At 36.2% G+C, this 17,497-nt stretch overlaps 1 protein-coding gene across 19 annotated transcripts in view; it reads right to left on the bottom strand.

Annotated features, from left to right (window-relative positions):
* The window catches only part of LOC143253396 (RNA-binding protein Musashi homolog Rbp6-like), a 283,959-nt gene that overhangs the window by 14,132 nt on the left and 252,330 nt on the right, over window positions 1–17,497 (bottom strand). For 6 of the 19 annotated variants that reach the window (XR_013029557.1, XR_013029558.1, XM_076507211.1 and 3 more), the window contains exons 12-15: window positions 10,253–10,432; window positions 5,379–5,432; window positions 4,416–4,597; window positions 2,427–2,503 (exon numbers count right to left, since the gene is read on the bottom strand). Coding sequence is in view for 16 of the 19 variants with exons in the window: in XM_076507211.1 (XP_076363326.1) it covers window positions 2,462–2,503; window positions 4,416–4,597; window positions 5,379–5,432; window positions 10,253–10,432 (458 nt within the window). In the remaining 3 variants the exon portion in view is untranslated. Of the gene's footprint in view, window positions 1–1,510; window positions 1,735–2,426; window positions 2,504–4,415; window positions 4,598–5,378; window positions 5,433–10,252; window positions 10,433–17,497 lie in introns of those variants that run through there. The other 13 variants (XM_076507218.1, XM_076507219.1, XM_076507221.1 and 10 more) reach the window with 6 other exon arrangements.

The following is a 17,497-nucleotide window of genomic DNA, read 5'->3' as shown; positions in this document are numbered from 1 at the left end:
AATTAAATTCCGGGTAATTCTCCTTGTTGGAAAGTTGTACACTTTTTTTTATTGGCCCTTATACATTATTTAAGTAAGCTTCGAAGTCGGAAGACATCGAACATCAGATGTCCTGATGCCTTTGATACTGTAAGCAACTCTCCTGAGACACACTGAACACTTATTCCACAGCAGTTATAATACTTTCCTTCTAGGTTGCAGTTCTACTTTGCTTTAATTGTCTTATACATACAACTTCATTCGAACATGACATCAAAGACCCAATCATGATGCATCAAATACACGAGTTTTTCACGGTGTGGCGATTAAAAATCTTTAGAAAGCTTTATGATAACTTCTTTCCTCAGTATCATAGACACGAACATCGAATCGTTCCAAAACGATTGTATAAGGAACCCACTAATGACGCTTCAGATTCTTTTGTGGTAAGTAGTATCGGATAACAAGATGGATACTTTGTTCAATCCTTTAGCCTTGAATATGATCACGAACTGAGTTTGTCTTTCTTCTTACGGTACTTTGCCTTCATCGTAGGTCACTTTCATATGAACCAGTAAATTGGAAGAGCTCTCAAAAAGTATAACATTTTATAAAAAAAATTGTTTTTGTGATTTTTATTGGTTGCCTTTTTTAGACTGTAGTAACACAGCAACCTGGGTTGATGGTTTCAGACTTATCAGTCATGGTTTTTTCAACATTGATCTTAATAGCTAAGGTCACCTGTATACCCTTAAACATACAGAGGTTGAGTATGCTGTATTAAAACCATCTTGGGTCCTCACCTTGTCCAGTCATTCTTTATTTGATGATAGCTCCACAGCACAGTTTCTATTGCAAAAAACCCCGTTGTAAAGCTGTCATGTACAAAGCATACCCTTTCTCCATGCTTTCTTTCTATGACCCATCTATTGCATGAAATGAAGGTTTTTTCATAGCCCGTTTCAAAATTCCTATCCTACAGAAATCCTTGGGCGCTGCGTTTTGTCCAGCATGTCTTTGTTTGGAATGGAAATGTTGTGGAAACAAATTTCCAGTGAAAGATTCTTCTTGACTATGTTGCATAATGTTGTTTGGGGCACGTGGACGGCTTTTGCTCCTAACCTATGTGTTAGAAGATTTTTACCTGTTGTTGACTTATGTGCTAGTGGATTTTCACCTATTGAAATAAACCGCACTTTGATTATCACAACTAGTGAACAATTATTTCAGGTCTTTTTTCTGGTTATTTCTGGGCCCTCAAACTAACTCATATTCCATTGTTTTTCAGTGGCATTAGGTACAAAGGATATCCCTGTCTTAACATAATAAAACATATCTTAATGATTCGAGTGCTCAAATATTTAGTGTTGGAAAAGGCATTTGTATGGTTTTCCCAAATAGCAAAGAATTTGCTATTGATATTCAAAAACTAATTTCCTACAGCCAACAACCTACGTTTCGTTTTACCAAATTTCGTCACGTTTATTCATTGTAATTTATATACATATTTTATCTCTCACTAAACGAAGGAAATAAAAACACCCCGTGTCTTAATTATTGACCGTACTTTATATTTCCACGACAAACTCGATCAAGTAACCCCCCCCCCCACATCGATGGAAGTGGTAAGAGCTATCTTGTCGTGTCTAGAGAATGTAAAAACGACAGTCAGAACCTGGCCAAGTCAACACTAACCATGTCACTCATCATGTCTTACAGTGTCTTCAGTTCTTCCTAAGCCTGTCTACTATTTCACTAGGGAGAAAGAAAAACTTTTTATAAGTAACTATATTATTAGAGTAAGAAAAATATTTTCATTGCCAGTAACGTTTGTATATTCTATGCAAAAAAATATTTAATGTTTGTGTTATAACATTAAAGATATTCTGATATTTACAGTTTATTTAGTTTAAGAGGAACGGCGAGGGAATGGGGTCAAAGTTTCCGTATTTCAGGGGGTTACGGTTATCACAACATTATGAAAAATCATCGAATGATATTCATCATAACTCTAGATAGAAAGGTTATTTAACACAAGTTGATTTTTCAACTTCCCGTCACTGTTTGTTTCTTTATATTTATGGGCCTTTTTTCATATCAAAGTGATAAGTTTGTTCGTTGTTCCTGCTATGTCCGTCTTTCACGTGCTTCTTCTAATTATATCAATCCGTGTACCTAGGGTTACAGATGTGCACAAATATAATATTACATGAGTTGGTTATTATTGTCCTTTAGTTGATTTTTAAAACTTTTTTGTTGTTGTAAATGTTTAGTTCGCCGTCTAATTCTTCACGTTTGTATAGGTTGTCATTTGTGGTTATAAAAAGTTTTTTTGATTATATATATTTATATATTTAAATACACGGGAAAATATGGAGCCGCTAAGAGGATCGAATAATTTATAACTTATGATAGTTGTGGATATATTTATTAAAACGTCACCTTACCACACCAGTTCGTTGCGCCCCCTTGTTGTTCTAATTCAGTGGTAGCCATTTGTAAAAGCTGCTGCTATCAGTGGACCCTGCAATAATAAACACAAAAGTATACACATATATTAGAAATCGAGTGAAAGGACTAGTAATATTTTAACATTTGTTTACGTTATACACATTAAATCTGGTCACTGTTAAGCTCACAGCTACACAATAAGTTATCTGTGATGCGCCCACCACATTGAAAACCAACTAAGGCTAGAGACTTGTAAAACAAAAAAAACAATGAAAACTGTTTTACCATTTACTATCACTAGAATATTGTTAGCTATAAAATAGGTTTTCTTGTCCATGGAAAAGGGTAGAGACCAACGGGAGCTAACATGTCAATTAATCACATAATATGATACGTTATTTAGTGTAGGTTAATATATTTAGTATTATAACCTACAAGCAAAAGTACCCGTCCCCAGTGACAAGAAAAGTTTAATCTATGAATTTATATTATATCAAGGACTTCAGAAAGGTTAATTGTGTTGTATTGTTGGTTTCACTCAGAGTCAAAACTCTGAGCTACTTACACCGCCCACCAGAAAAGGTTATTGGTGAGTATATCAGTCACGCTAAGGGTCACTCAACAATAACGTACGGTATATCTACATTTTTATTATTCAAGTGACGTCACAGTTTAAAATTTGAATGATAGTGTGATTAATTTCTAACATTTTAGTGTAGAATATCCTGCTTGAAAAATAAAATGTGGTATCAACATTATTCATGCCTGTTATCACGTCATTTCAAAAGTGAATGTAGAGCTTTGTCTGCGTGCACAGCTTTTCAAACGGAAGACAGGCGAACACTTGAACAGACGCTACAGGTCGCAAATATGTACATCAAATGTAATGATGTATTTGTTTGTTTGTTTTGGAATTTCACACAAAGCTACTCGAGGGCTATCTGTGCTAGCCGTCCCTAATTTAGCAGTGTAAGACTAGTGGGAAGGCAGCTAGTCATCACCACTCACCGCCAACTCTTGAGCTACTCTTTTACCAACGAATAGTGGGATTGATCGTCACATTATAACGCCCCCACGGCTGGGAGGGCGAGCATGTTTGGCGCGACTCGGGCGCGAACCCGCGACCCTCAGATTACGAAGCGCACGCCTTAACGCGCTGGGCCATGCCAGGCCTCTGTAATGATGTAACAACGAAGTAAAGAAAGCCCGAGTGCTAAGCCTAACTGGAAGTGCAGGTGTTCTTGTACGTTCTTTGTGTTTCAAAGAGAGTGTAATAACGCAATTCTTTATTCATTTTTACGTTGACAAATCGCAATAAATCCAAAAAAATTTTAATCAAAATACATCTATACTGGCGTGGTTTTAAGTTCCGTGTAATCTGATTCTGCCATAAAGAAGAGTGAAACAGATGAAGTAATAAAATCAATTTGTAAACTAATCACCAGGTGTTGAAAATGAGGCAACACATAACCCTTACTGCCTAGCTTCAGTGAGGAGTTACTTAACAGATTGTGGAAGACGGCCCGGCATGGCCAAGCGCGTAAGGCGTGCGACTCGTAATCCGAGGGTCGCGGGTTCGCGCCCGCGTCGCGCTAAACATGCTCGCCCTCCCAGCCGTGGGGGTGTATAATGTGACGGTCAATCCCACTATTCGTTGGTAAAAGAGTAGCCCAAGATTTGGCGGTGGGTGGTGATGACTAGCTGCTTTCTCTAGTGATAGCCCTAGTGCAGATTTGCACGAAATTCAAAAAACAAACATCAATATTACAATGCGAAATTCAGTTTCAACTGCTAATTATTGGAATAGTTTGAATGAAATAACACTATAACGTCAAACTGTTCGTCGATTTTTCGCTAAGTCATGTCATGATTTAGAATACTCCAAGAATACAGAAAAAATAAACAAAATTATCACAGCATCCGTTGCTAACGGAAGTTGATAACAATGAACGTGTCAAACAACTGTTACTGAGGGCAATACCTACCCTACTTACAGCAATATGTGGAAAGCCCGAGGGCTGCGGGCTAGTAGCCTGAACATAACCCACTGTGTCCTGACTGGAACTGTAGAGGTCAATAGGGCCTGGACTGTTGGTAGCAGGCCATCCACGGTTATTGGCTGGTGAAGTGGGCGGGGCGAATCCTTGAGAGCCATAGTTGTTGATTACTGTGGAAGAAAACACTTATTAAATTTTCATTGAGTTCCCCATTTGTTAATGTTATATACTACACTTTACTTGTTAATAATTCAAGCTTCTACATCCATAACTTTTACAATATCTTCGCTACGTAAGATAAGTAATCTTAAATTCGATATTAATGATGTTTTAGGTTTCCTTAAGAACTACCTCTTATTACACTATGTAACACAAATTTTGTTTCTGGATAGTATGTGTTATTTCTAAATTACTTATGTTGTAAAAGCACAGAAAATGGCCATTATTCCCTTCAAACTTTGCTTTTGTGACCTGGATAATGAAATTTAGAAATTAGCCTATTTGCAATTTAAAAACGGGCAAATTTCCACATTTTCATTTAAATAAGATTTGAATAAGACAACATATGAATCAAGAGTTACATGTATGCATTCTAACTATATACAAAAATGTTTAGAAGTGAGTAGTTTTTCGAGATTTGCGACTGTAATGTAAATAACTTTCACGTATCAGCTTCCAAATATAGTCTCCCATCATGTTTTCGTTATACGTTCCCAGGTCACAAAAGCAAAGTTTGAAGAGAAAAATAAGTCTTTTCCATTTACTTTAGACATAAGCAATTGGGAAATAACACTTTCTGCTCAGGAACAAGAAAAAGTAAAGATTTCGTTACATGAAGACATTTCCGAATAAAATATTTTCCCGCCAATCGCAAATAGAATTGCGCTGGGAAAATTCTTGATCTAATAACTTTTTATTTTTGAATTAAATGAATATATATATTTTTAGTACCTGAGAGAGCTTGGGTTAGTAGAGGAGGCGAGGTTTGCTGCCCGTTTAAATCCACTGCAAACAAAAACAGAAAGCCGTTTAAATCATGCGTTATAAGTTCCTGTACATTCTGAAAAAAACAAAACAAAACATCGGCACAAGTCACAGCTGGCATTTCGAACAAATATGATTACTGAATGGTTAGTAATAACTGGTTGAACACTAAAATAGGAACTGGGTGCTATTCTGGACTTGGACACTAATATAAGGTTATCGTTATGGCTGACAGACACTTCTTTGTAGTAAAAAAAATCGCATAAATATTGAGATGTATGCAGAATGGTTAGATTGTGAAGAGCGGCATGTCTTCGGACTTACAACGCTAAAAACCAGATTTCGATACCCGTGATGGGCATAACACAAATAGCCCATTGTATAGCTTTGTGCTTAATTACAAACAAAGAAAATATACAGTAGTAATTATCTGCTACTTATTGTATTACAGCTATCAAACTATTTCTACATTGACGACCTGGATTCAACTCCTTGCCCGTGGTGAAATATTTTTCTTCAATCACACCAATGTACGAAATATTAGACTTAATGACACATTCAGTATCAGACTTTTAGAAAAAACAAACAAAGTGATTAAGCTTGAGTACGAACACAAACCGAATTGTTTGTCGTGAAATGAAGAAGATAATGTGAAGATAACATTGCATAATTGGTTGTGAAGTAGACTGAAAATGGTGGCAAACTAAAGCATTTAGCTAATTAACGCAATATAACAAAATAGGTATATTATACACTTAAAATACCTGTATCATTTTTTTGTTGAGTAGAAAGACGAGAATATTATTACTGATACGCCTCCCCGCTACCGCCCCCACCCCAACTTAGAAAACGTCACTAGATCTGGTTTGTTTTTTTTGTTTGTTTTTAAATTTCACGCAAAGCTACACGAGGGCTGTCTATGCTAGCCCTCCTTAATTTAGCAGAGTAAAACTAGAGGGAAGGCAGTTAGTCACATTATAACACCTCCATGGCTAAAAGGGCGAACATGTTTGGTGTAACGGGGATTCGAATATTGCTATTGATCAAACATTTAAACACTTCAACTGACGTCACATGATTTCAGTTAGAGAGTACTTATTTTTTTCAAGCAAAAACCCTTAGAATAAACAGTATCTGAATCTATATGAGCACACCTAGTGAACAAGAACAGATATTCAAAGGTTTTTGTTACCATTAGAGGGAGATAAAACCAGATTACTCAAACTCGGTTCCCGGACAGCTTGATTCATACTAACAAGGGGTAATGTGTTAAATTTTAAGCTCAGACTCAAGGCACTTACATTAAGTTTAGTGCAATATCGTATTAAAGTAGTACCCATTACCAATTATTTATTGGTAAGGACGTTGCTATACCACTAAAGTAATTAATAAAGCAGCTTTTATGACGTAAATTATAATACAGTTCTTTTTAAAAACTACAAAGACTCAATACAGTAGCACTGCTAAAGTCAAATCACATCGTAAATTAAGACAAACAAAAAACAAAGAGTTCAGTGTCTGGAATACACAACTAGACAAACACACTGGCTTTTATAGGGCTGATCCAAGAAACTCACGCGGTTAGCGTTGCTTTATTTATCAAATCTAAGAAAGGCGTTGTAGGTAGTCTACGAAAAAAAATCTAACTTTCCTAAGTTATGGTAATTGCATGGTCTTACCTTTATAACTGCTTCGAAATATGGTTTAAAACGGTATAGTTTGTTCATAACGCTACTAAAAGGAGTTTAATATCAGTAGAGTAAGAAAAGTTAGATAGCAAAAACAAAACAAAAATGTATATGTTACTTATGATTTAGGTTAGCCGTTTTTCTAGTACATCTCCAGCTATTGTAAATGTACTTCATGACGTATCATTTTTCACTCGGTAATCTCTATTGATTTTATCGCATTCACCCACTGGTTATAGAATAATAAACTTTAATTAAAGTGTAAGCACATCAAAGTCACGACCAATCAGTTAAAGGTTTCTATGCGGTACAATTACGTTGTCTTTGATGAGTGCCACCTGAATGTTTGTGAATAAATGCTACAAAGTCAGTTTTACAGAAAATGTTAATAACCTTCTCAGTCTAAACGAATCTAAAAAAATGTTATGCCTTAAAATTATACCTTCGATTCTCATATTTCTGGTCAAATTTAGAAATTAATTAACTATATAAGATTTGACAATATTTTTCGGATATATTTAATGCATCTGATATCAAAGACGCCAGAGAGACCACATGGATTGTGGTATTCTTAATTTTCTCAGATGTTGAGCGAATGAAGGTAAGATGAAATGACCCCTCCCAGTATATAGTACTATTTACTTCACTGTTTATAAAGAAGTTTAATAAAATTCATCGATAAATTTCATAAGAATTTAATTAAATTTTGTCGCTTAAAAACCAGTTTTCAAAATAATAACACAACTACCTGTCTTAAAGAAAACTGATTTTTGACCTTCGGTATATTATATCTGTTTTAAATGCTTAGTTATACTAGAATAACTGGTATCAGGGACGTGTTCAAGTTTATGCGTCTTCTCGGCCAATTTGGAGACGCCGTCCCCGATTCTCTTTGGACCAGACATACCCTTAATGATGTCACAGGGATTCTACTGACTTAGTCAGCGTGTGCGAAATGCTCCACTGATTTATTGTGTTAGGTGTTGTTGAAACAACTGACAAGAATAGTGGTATATCACTATATTCATCATAAAAACTCACTTCAAAAGTAACTTTTCTTCAAAAACAGCGAATGGTAATCTTGCTTCATTAGTTTCTGCTATTTTACTTTCATGTTATCAGTATATGAGAGATTAGTGCTATCGTATCTTAGTGTAAGATCCACTGCAGTGTTCGATTGATTCTTTAATTGGAGTAATATCACCTAACTGCTTACCTATTAATCGATGTTTCACGAGGTGTATCACCTAACTACTTACCTGTGGGTCGATGTTTCACGAGGTGTATCTCCTAACTACTTACATGTAAGTCGACGCTTCACGAAGTGTATCTCCTAACTACTTACCTGTTGGTCGATGCTTTACGAGGTGTATCACCTAAGTACTTACCTGTAGGTCGATGTTTCACAAGGTGTATCACCTAAGTACCTACCTGTAGGTCGATGTTTCACGAGGTGTATCACCTAACTACTTACCTGTGGGTCGATGTTTCACGAGATGTATCTCCTAATTACTTGCCTGTAAGTCGATGCCTCAGGAGGTGTGTTACCTAACTACTTACCTGTAGGTCGATGCTTCACGAATTATTGTACCTAACAACTTACCTGTTGGTCGATGTTTCACAAGGTGTACCACCTAACTACTTACTTGTGGGTCGATGTTGCACGAGGTGTATCTCCTAACTATTTACCTGTAAGTCTAGGTCTAAAAAGGTGTATCACCTAAGTACTTACTTGTAAGTCGATGCTTCACGAGGTGTATCTCCCAACTACTCATTTATTGGTCGATGCCTCACAAGGTGTACCACCTAACTACTTACCTGTGGGTCGATGTTTCACAAGGTGTACCACCTAACTACTTACTTGTGGGTCGATGTTGCACGAGATGTATCTCCTAACTATTTACCTGTAAGTCTAGGTCTAAAAAGATGTATCTCCTAACAACTTACCTGTTGGTCGATGCTTCGCGAAGTGCATCACCTTATGTACTTGTCTGTAGATCGATGCCTCAGGAGGTGTATCTCCTAACTACTTACCTGTGGGTCGATGTTTCACGAGATGTATCTCCTACCTACTTACCAATAAGTCGATGCCTCAGGAGGTGTATCTCCTAACTACTTACCTGTGAGTCGATGTTTCACGAGATGTATCTCCTACCTACTTACCAATAAGTCGATGCCTCAGGAGGTGTATCTCCTAACTACTTACCTGTGGGTCGATGTTTCACGAGATGTATCTCCTACCTACTTACCTATAAGTCGATGCCTCAGGAGGTGTGTTACCTAACTACTTACCTGTAGGTCGATGCTTCACGAATTATTTTACCTAAATACTTACCTGTAAGTCGATGTTTTACGAGGTGTATCACCTAAGTACTTACCTGTAAGTCGATGCTTCACGAGGTGTATCTCCCAACTATTCATTTGTTGGTCGATGCCTCACAAGGTGTACCACCTAACTACTTACCTGTGGGTCGATGTTTCACGAGGTGTATCTCCTAACTATTTACCTGTAAGTCTAGGTCTAAAAAGGTGTATCTCCTAACAACTTACCTGTTGGTCGATGCTTCGCGAGGTGCATCACCTTATGTACTTATCTGTAGATCGATGCCTCAGGAGGTGTATCTCCTAAATATTTACCTGTAGGTAGACGCTTCACGAGGTGTATCTCCTAATTACTTACCTGATGGTCGATGCTTCACGAGATGTGTTACCTAAATACTTACCTGTAGGGCGATGTTTCACGAGGTGTATCACCTAACAACTTACCTGTGGGTTGATGTTTCACGAGGTGTGTTACCTAACTACTTACCTGTAAGTCGATGCTTCACAGGGTATGTTACCTAAATACCTACCTGTAGGTCGACGCTTCACGAGGTGTATCTCCTAATTACTTACCTGTTGGTCGATGCTTCACGAGGTGTATCACTTAAGTACTTACCTGTAGGTCGATGTTTCACAAGGTGTATCACCTAAGTACTTACCTGTAGGTCGATGTTTCACGAGGTGCTTCTCCTTACTTCCTACCTATAGGTCGATGTTTCACGAGGTGCTTCTCCCTACTTCTTACCTGTAGATCGATGTTTCACGAGGTGCATCTCTTAACTACATACCTGTGGGTCGATGTTTCACGAGGTGTATCTCCTAACTACTTACCTGTAGGTCGATGCTGTACGTAATGCTCCCTGTGAACTGAGGTGTTGGTAATAGTTATGGAAGAGTGTTCAGGTCGCGTGACGTTAGTAACCGGAGCTGTAGAAAATGGCTCACCATAGTAAGTTGTTGGGGGTCGCTCTGCCGTAGCCGGAGTGGGAAGATAACTGAAGCCAGGAAAGCCTGAAGAAAATGTGGGGAGGAGAGGGTCTTATTTAGAAGAAGAGGTAACACATTTTATTGTATATGACTTTAGAAGGTTGAAACAACAAATTCTCTGATATTTTTTTCTACTTTGGCTAAACAATCATAGACTATGAAGGTTCCACGTAGTAACTCTAACGATGCAAAATGAACAATGGAACCAGTGTGAAAAGTAAAGCCAAACTAAATCTAAAACCAGACAGCTGGAGGCGACTCTCCCCACATTTTCCAAAACCTCGTGGCAACAGGCAAGGACCAAGCAAGTCATGCAATACTTAGTATACTATGAAATGTTGAACGACACACAGGCTAACAGGAGGAAAAGGTGTAGAAGAAAACAGCAAACAAACAAACAACCGAACGAAACAAAACAGAATTGACTGTCACATACATAAGCTAGGTACTTACTTGAACTGGATCCACGTCAATCTTTGGGAAGTCGAAGTACACCTGCACCACACGTAGACTCGAACGTTTCAACAATCCTAGTCCATTGCAACCCTGATCTTAACAATACCGTGGCTCATTAAGAAAGGCGAACCTTTAATTGTTGCAATTAAAATGGTATTACAGAAAACTGTTCAGCCCCCTCTTGTGGTTTGCTTCGAGCAGCCAATGACAGCTGTTGGAAACAGGTATGTCACAGGGCACAGGACCAGGAATGTTATTTGGATAGGGAAAAAGAAATAACTAAAAGTATAGCTCTATGGAGCAAATGTAGTTTTCTCTCTCTTTTCACAGAGAAAGAACAAAGAAAGAAAGACGACAAAGAGTATTTACTACATGCAAAGCACCTTTGATTCTTATTGGTGAAATACATAAACAAACCTTTGGTGTACAAGAGACTTAAGTAGCTGGATCATGCACATGACAACAGAAAAGAAACCAACATTGTTTGGATGCAAAACTAACCAGGATTTAGATATAATAAATATGTATGGGATCTAACAAGTCTATTGATACAATGAAAGAAAAGATTGACAATAAGGTAAATACAACTAATTTAGGACATTAAAAGGTAAATATTAGGAAAATTCTAAATATAACTGAAAGCTGAAAATGAGTTCTAAGAGTCCTAAAGGTTAATGATCTATATGGTTATAAAATGGTAACAGTTGAAAAAAAGGTTTTTATTATGGCAAGAGCTCTACGAGGATATATAGTTTTCTAAGAAGCTTTTAAAGACATAATTGATCTAATTTAGAACTAATCTAGTGATAATAGCGGTCAAAGAGGATCTAAATATACGATTAAGCCAGCAAGTTTTGTCGGTTTTTTAATATCTGTAACGTTGCAGATATTAAATTATAAACTGGGTGAAGAATAACAACAAACAGGTAAGTTGAATGTTGCTATTCCGCCAGGTGGGGTAAAAGATCTAAAATAATGAAGAAAATTCACACGTAGAAATAAAGATACTGGGCGGATGCATCAGAGAACATTATTAGTATTGAAGGAGGATCACCACGATAGTCGGATAAAGAAAACTAAAAAAATAATCAAAACGACCCATAGTTATTGAAACAAACAGGTAAAATTAGGTTAGCCAATCAAACATAACTAAAGAAAGTAATAATAGTGTCAAGAGTGAGACACAGTGTTAGGAAAAAAACGAGAGGATATAAGAATAAGATTGAAAAGGTTTGGAGTTAGGTGTAGGTCAGTAAAACAACCGAACTAGATCTATATAAGTAGATAGCTACAATAAGATTGGTTAAATAGTAAGTGGAATAAGAACAGGAAAAAATTGTATTAAAATAACTCAAATAAATTTAATAAACAATAGGGTGGATAGAGAATAAGCTTAGCAGAGTAGAGGTAGTTTACGAACATACGAAGACGCCTAGTGAGACAATAAACGCGGGCCACAGAGTTGAAAGATATGTCCTACAAAGAACCGAGAAGTCAAGCAGTGGAAAAGCAACTTACCAACTGATATAATAAATGAAACAGACAACAATCCCCACAAACTAAAGATAAAGAATTTATAACAGAATGAGATTCACAACAAAAGAATGAAAGAGAGAGAGAGATAAAGGAAAAGTCAGAATCAAATTAATCAGTTCAAAGAAGAAACCAAAGATTTAGGAAAAGTAAAAAAGGATTTGCCGACTAAAGTTATGAAAATTTTCGCGCAAAGAAAATAGGGACTATTTTGTTGATTACAGATATGAGTAAAATCAACGTTTCAGATTATTTATAGTTCCCACGACACTGATGTATCAGTTATTATTAGTACCAGGGACAATTGACGGAGGAATGACACACTCACTTGCTGTTGTGCTACGTAAGAAAAAACAGTAACGAATGACAACCCATTATTTCAAAGAAAAATGTTTCCTTGGAGAATTTTATCAAAGGAATGGGTATAGCGTTGAATTATCTTTGTAAATAATATTGAATATTAAATTATCATGAATACCGCAACAAATATTTAGGGTAATTTTGAAAACGCCATCTTCAGTTACTCAGTAAGAATAGAATTGGCTGCAGAACGTTTCTAGTCATACATGACTCAACTGTTAGAAAACTTGAATATTTTCTTCAAAAACTGTTTTAAAGAAATTTATCTTAATGAATTTTGAAGTGGGGTGATACTTCTGAGTAGAGCAGCTTTTTGGGGTGTAATAACCAAATCTTGAAGGGACGGAAGATATCCATTAGGCTATTTTTAAAGGGGTATGTAATAAATGAATCTTGAAGCGAGGAAAGATATCTAATTGGGTTATTTTTAAAAAAGCTCCCTTCCTGAATTTCCACCGATGACTCCACCACAGCAAGTTATTAAAAGAGAAACTTAACAACAATGAATCTAATTTTTGAGGACAGAGCTTATTTTGACCAACTATTTTAATGAGGAACGATCTACATAAATTTCTTTAAAATACATCAATCTAGCGTATCAACAGTTGTAACTCTGTTGAAACGGTACTATCAGAAGACTTTCGGAAGCTAAGCACCAGTGGGAAACTGTGGCGTTGCTACGTTCTATGGGCGGTAGAGTACGTTCTATGCTAGACATATATCAGCTTGAAAGGTTTAGGTTCTGCACATTCTTGGTAAAGGAAGAACACTAAGCAGAGCAAGGACAGGTCAGATCACGGGCCACCACTCCTAAAATAGATACGTAGGCTGCATGGATTCTAAGTGTCAAGTTGTCATGGTTAAGCATAAGTAACTAATGTACACTATACTCTTATACCACTAACTGCATGCCTCAAAATATCTAAAAAAGCGTTAGTAGGTAGGCCTAACATGGGAGTAAGTGCTAGATGGTAGGTCAAAGGTTGAGATCTTATAGCTACGAATTTAACTATAGCTGCTGAAGGCATAGCGGTAAGTACCAGTTGGATCGCTAAAGCTCAAAACGAATCTACAGCTACATTTTAATAATAGTAATCTAACTACACGTGCTAGAATAACGAGGTGTTATGGATAAAATAATGACATTTTATTTTTCATTAACTGAAGTTTTGACTGCAGGAAATAACTCCTGTTAAGTCTGAAATTTGGTGTAATCTTCACAATAGCTTTTGTAGAGAAAATTATGTATAAGCTACTGTGAGAAACGTCGTGTAAACATAATTAATATTTAAGTGTTGTATAACATCGAAAAATGATGAATGACGAAAATGTTATATCAAAATGTTAGGCCTATTCGTTTCTAATGTTTTGTCACCTTTCGAAGTTTAAACTGTCACTTTTATCAACTTTTACTTCTTGTATTGTAATGTGTCACATTATTTTTGTTGTGTGGCGATACTTCGACATAGATTGCCTATAACAATAACAAAATGTTGTTACTGTGTTATATTATTTGTAGTTGTGGCGATACTTCGACATAGATTGCTTGTAACAATGACAAAATGTTGTTGCTGTGTCATATTATTTGTAGTTGTGGCGACACTTCGACATAGATTGCCTGTAACAATGACAAAATGTCGTTACTGTATCATATTATTTGTAGTTGTGGCGACACTTCGACATAGATTGCCTGTAACAATGGCAAAATGTTATTACCCGTGTCATATTATTTATAGTTGTGGCGACACTTCGACATAGATTGCCTGTAACAATCACAAAATGTTGTTACCCGTGTCATATTATTTGTAGTTGTGGCGACACTTCGACATAGATTGCCTGTAACAATGACAAAATGTTCTTACTGCTTCACATTATGTGTAGCGTTCATTACTATGTCGTACATTTTTGTGATTGTAACTAAAGATTGGTGTTGTGTCACTTATTTTCCATAGTTAAAAATGATCCCTAAAATGTGAGACATATACTCATTTTGACGAAATAGTTGTCATTCATTTTCGTAAGTGATCTTGATGGTAAATCAGTAATGCTATATACATATGTGTTCTTAATTCTGGCGACAAATCTTTATGTATGACACTTTAGATGCTGTTATAACACAACATCATCTCCGATTGTGGTTATGATGAACGGTAGCTTATGTGTCACTCACTCTTTATAATTGTGATGATAGATTACGGCTACTTCGTCTATTCTTCTTAGATAAGATGAAAGGTCGTTCTTGTGTCGTACATTCAATGTTATTAAAACAAAAGGCGTTTCTGATTTCTGATTGTGGCGAAACGACGTTTATATTTCATTCGTTTCTTGTAGCTGTGACAATAGACTCTTACTATTTCACCCGTTCTACACGTCTGTGATGACAGGTCATTTATACATGTTTTTTTTTTTTTTTTAAAGGACAATGAACTACAAGTACTGAGTTACTTTGTAACAATGATAGGCTGACATCATCTCATTTGTAACTGTTTGCGAATTCTACTAAACTCGTGTTACAAAAGAAGGAAAAAAAAAAGCTTTTTACCGTAAACAAGTTTCGTAATATAAATTCTGTTAAGTTATGCACTTTGGTGAGGGCACTCGAAACTCTGAACTTCGGGCAGACTTAGTTATGAAATCAACACGTGTTCAAATTCTAGGATTCATTTCGAGAACTGAGAAACTCTACTTCGAACCTTATTATTTATTTACGATCAAAAAGCAACTTCTTTTATTATAAACAAAGAAACGCTTTGTAGATCACAAACAGTGCACATCGTTTCCGAGTAGTCCACTTCAGTCACGAGTGGACAAGGGTGCAAGTCGTATCCGAATTGTTTTTTAAGGATTCAATTGCTGAACAATAAAAGCTGTTTAAGAGCGTATTAAAAAAGAAAAAATTCCAGAGGATTCAGTAAATCAACTTATAGCTTAGAAAAGATCTTGGTTGGGATCCTATAGCGGTTTTAGATCTCTAGATACTCAAGTTTGAAAGTAATCAGTATTCCAAACAGCGTGAAATTAAACATTCGTTAATACATAATTAAATTGTTGGTAACTATTGTTTTTGTAAAGGCATTGTTCTGATCGCGTGTCATGTGCGGATTTGCTCTTTTTAGTGGTTTGAAATTGTTTTAACAAACACTGGAACTTTAAATATAACGTGTTCTCTTTCTCTCTGTTTGAACCTGAGTAATATATAACATTTTACTTGGATGCCTCTTGTTTAAATAGTTAATGTATATTTTGTTTACGTGTGTAGAAGAAAATCTGGACAGAACTGGTCTTAAAATAATAATATATGACTTTAAAGTTTAAATTAGTACTTGGAGCCACAGTTTGTATGTTGGTAGGCACAAAGCTACACAATGGACTTTCTGTGCTGTGCTCACGCCGAGTATCGAAGCCCTGTCTTCAGCGTTACAAGCCTTTACAATTTACCGGCGAGTCACTGAGGGGCTGAAATCACAGATACTTTGCATTAGGTCTGAAAAAAAATCTAACAATTATCCGTTTATAGTGAGTAAATAAATTTATATGATAACTGTAATAATCGTCATAACGAGGTAAAGCTAATAGAAGATTAAAACATAATGTCCAGGAAAATAACAGAGTAGGCGATAATGTTACATTACGTTACATTACACTTTCCCTAATCTTAAATACATTACATTTATGTGTTAGTTGGTGATATAATATCACGCTTTCCCAATTCTTATTATTGGTCTTAAAATTAATTTATTTTTCATAATAATACGAAAGATTAAAAATCACGGATTCAGTCAAAGTTCATGTCGTTGGATGTTAATGTCATTTACCATACGGTGTTTTCGATAATTATACCACAAACAGGATAATAAAGTTGGGTTAAAGTCAGTGGTCTATGCATGCCTAATAACTGCGGATGGATGAAGCCCAAAAAGTGTCCGAATTAACCAGAATCGTAATTACTGTGATAGGGAAATAAATATAGAGGGTCCAATTACCTTCTATGCAAGGAGTGGGGATTTTGTAGTTATAACCACAGGTTAAAATCGACTAATTTTCAAAAACGTTACATCCGATATCTCTGTGTTCATTAGTTTATAAAATGTACCGAAAGTAACCTAGGATAACGATCAACAATAACAAAATAAAACAACAAAAACTTAGACATAAAAGTATGTTATGATAAAAGCGACTTAGGTAGGTTAGAAAACAGGATAGCTGTATTTACTGCACTTAGTGAATTACGACTTTAGCAACCTCTAATAACAGGAGATTCCACGCCCGTAAAGAAAACATGTCAGTCAGTGAACTACCACGTTAGAAATTACAGGAAAAATAAGTTAGAAGGATCAGTTAGAAGGAAAAGCTAACAAACCGTTCTTTGAAGGTAAAAAGAAACAGGCTTGGCATGGCCAGGTGGTTAGGGCGCTTCACTCGAAATTTGAAGGTCGCGTGTTCGAATCCCCGTCACACCAAACAATTTCGTCCTTTCAGCCGTGGATTTTATAAAGTTACAGTTAATCCAACTGTTTATTGGTAAAATAGCAGTCCAATAAATAGCAATAAATTGGTAAAATAGCAGGGTGGTGACGACTAGCTAGCTGCCTTCCCTCTAGTCTTGCACCGCTAAATTAGAGACGGCTAGCGCAGATAGCCCATGTGCAGCTTTGCGCTTAAAAAACAAAACAAAACACAAACAACAAAAGTTAGACAGATGACACTTCTTGATATTGAATAGTTAACCTTCTTTAGGGT

Source organism: Tachypleus tridentatus, chromosome 6, assembly GCF_004210375.1.
Source record: "Tachypleus tridentatus isolate NWPU-2018 chromosome 6, ASM421037v1, whole genome shotgun sequence".
NCBI lineage: Eukaryota > Metazoa > Arthropoda > Merostomata > Xiphosura > Limulidae > Tachypleus > Tachypleus tridentatus.
The sequence above is the reverse complement of the archived record's forward strand: the minus strand, read 5'-3'. Positions and strand labels throughout refer to the sequence as shown.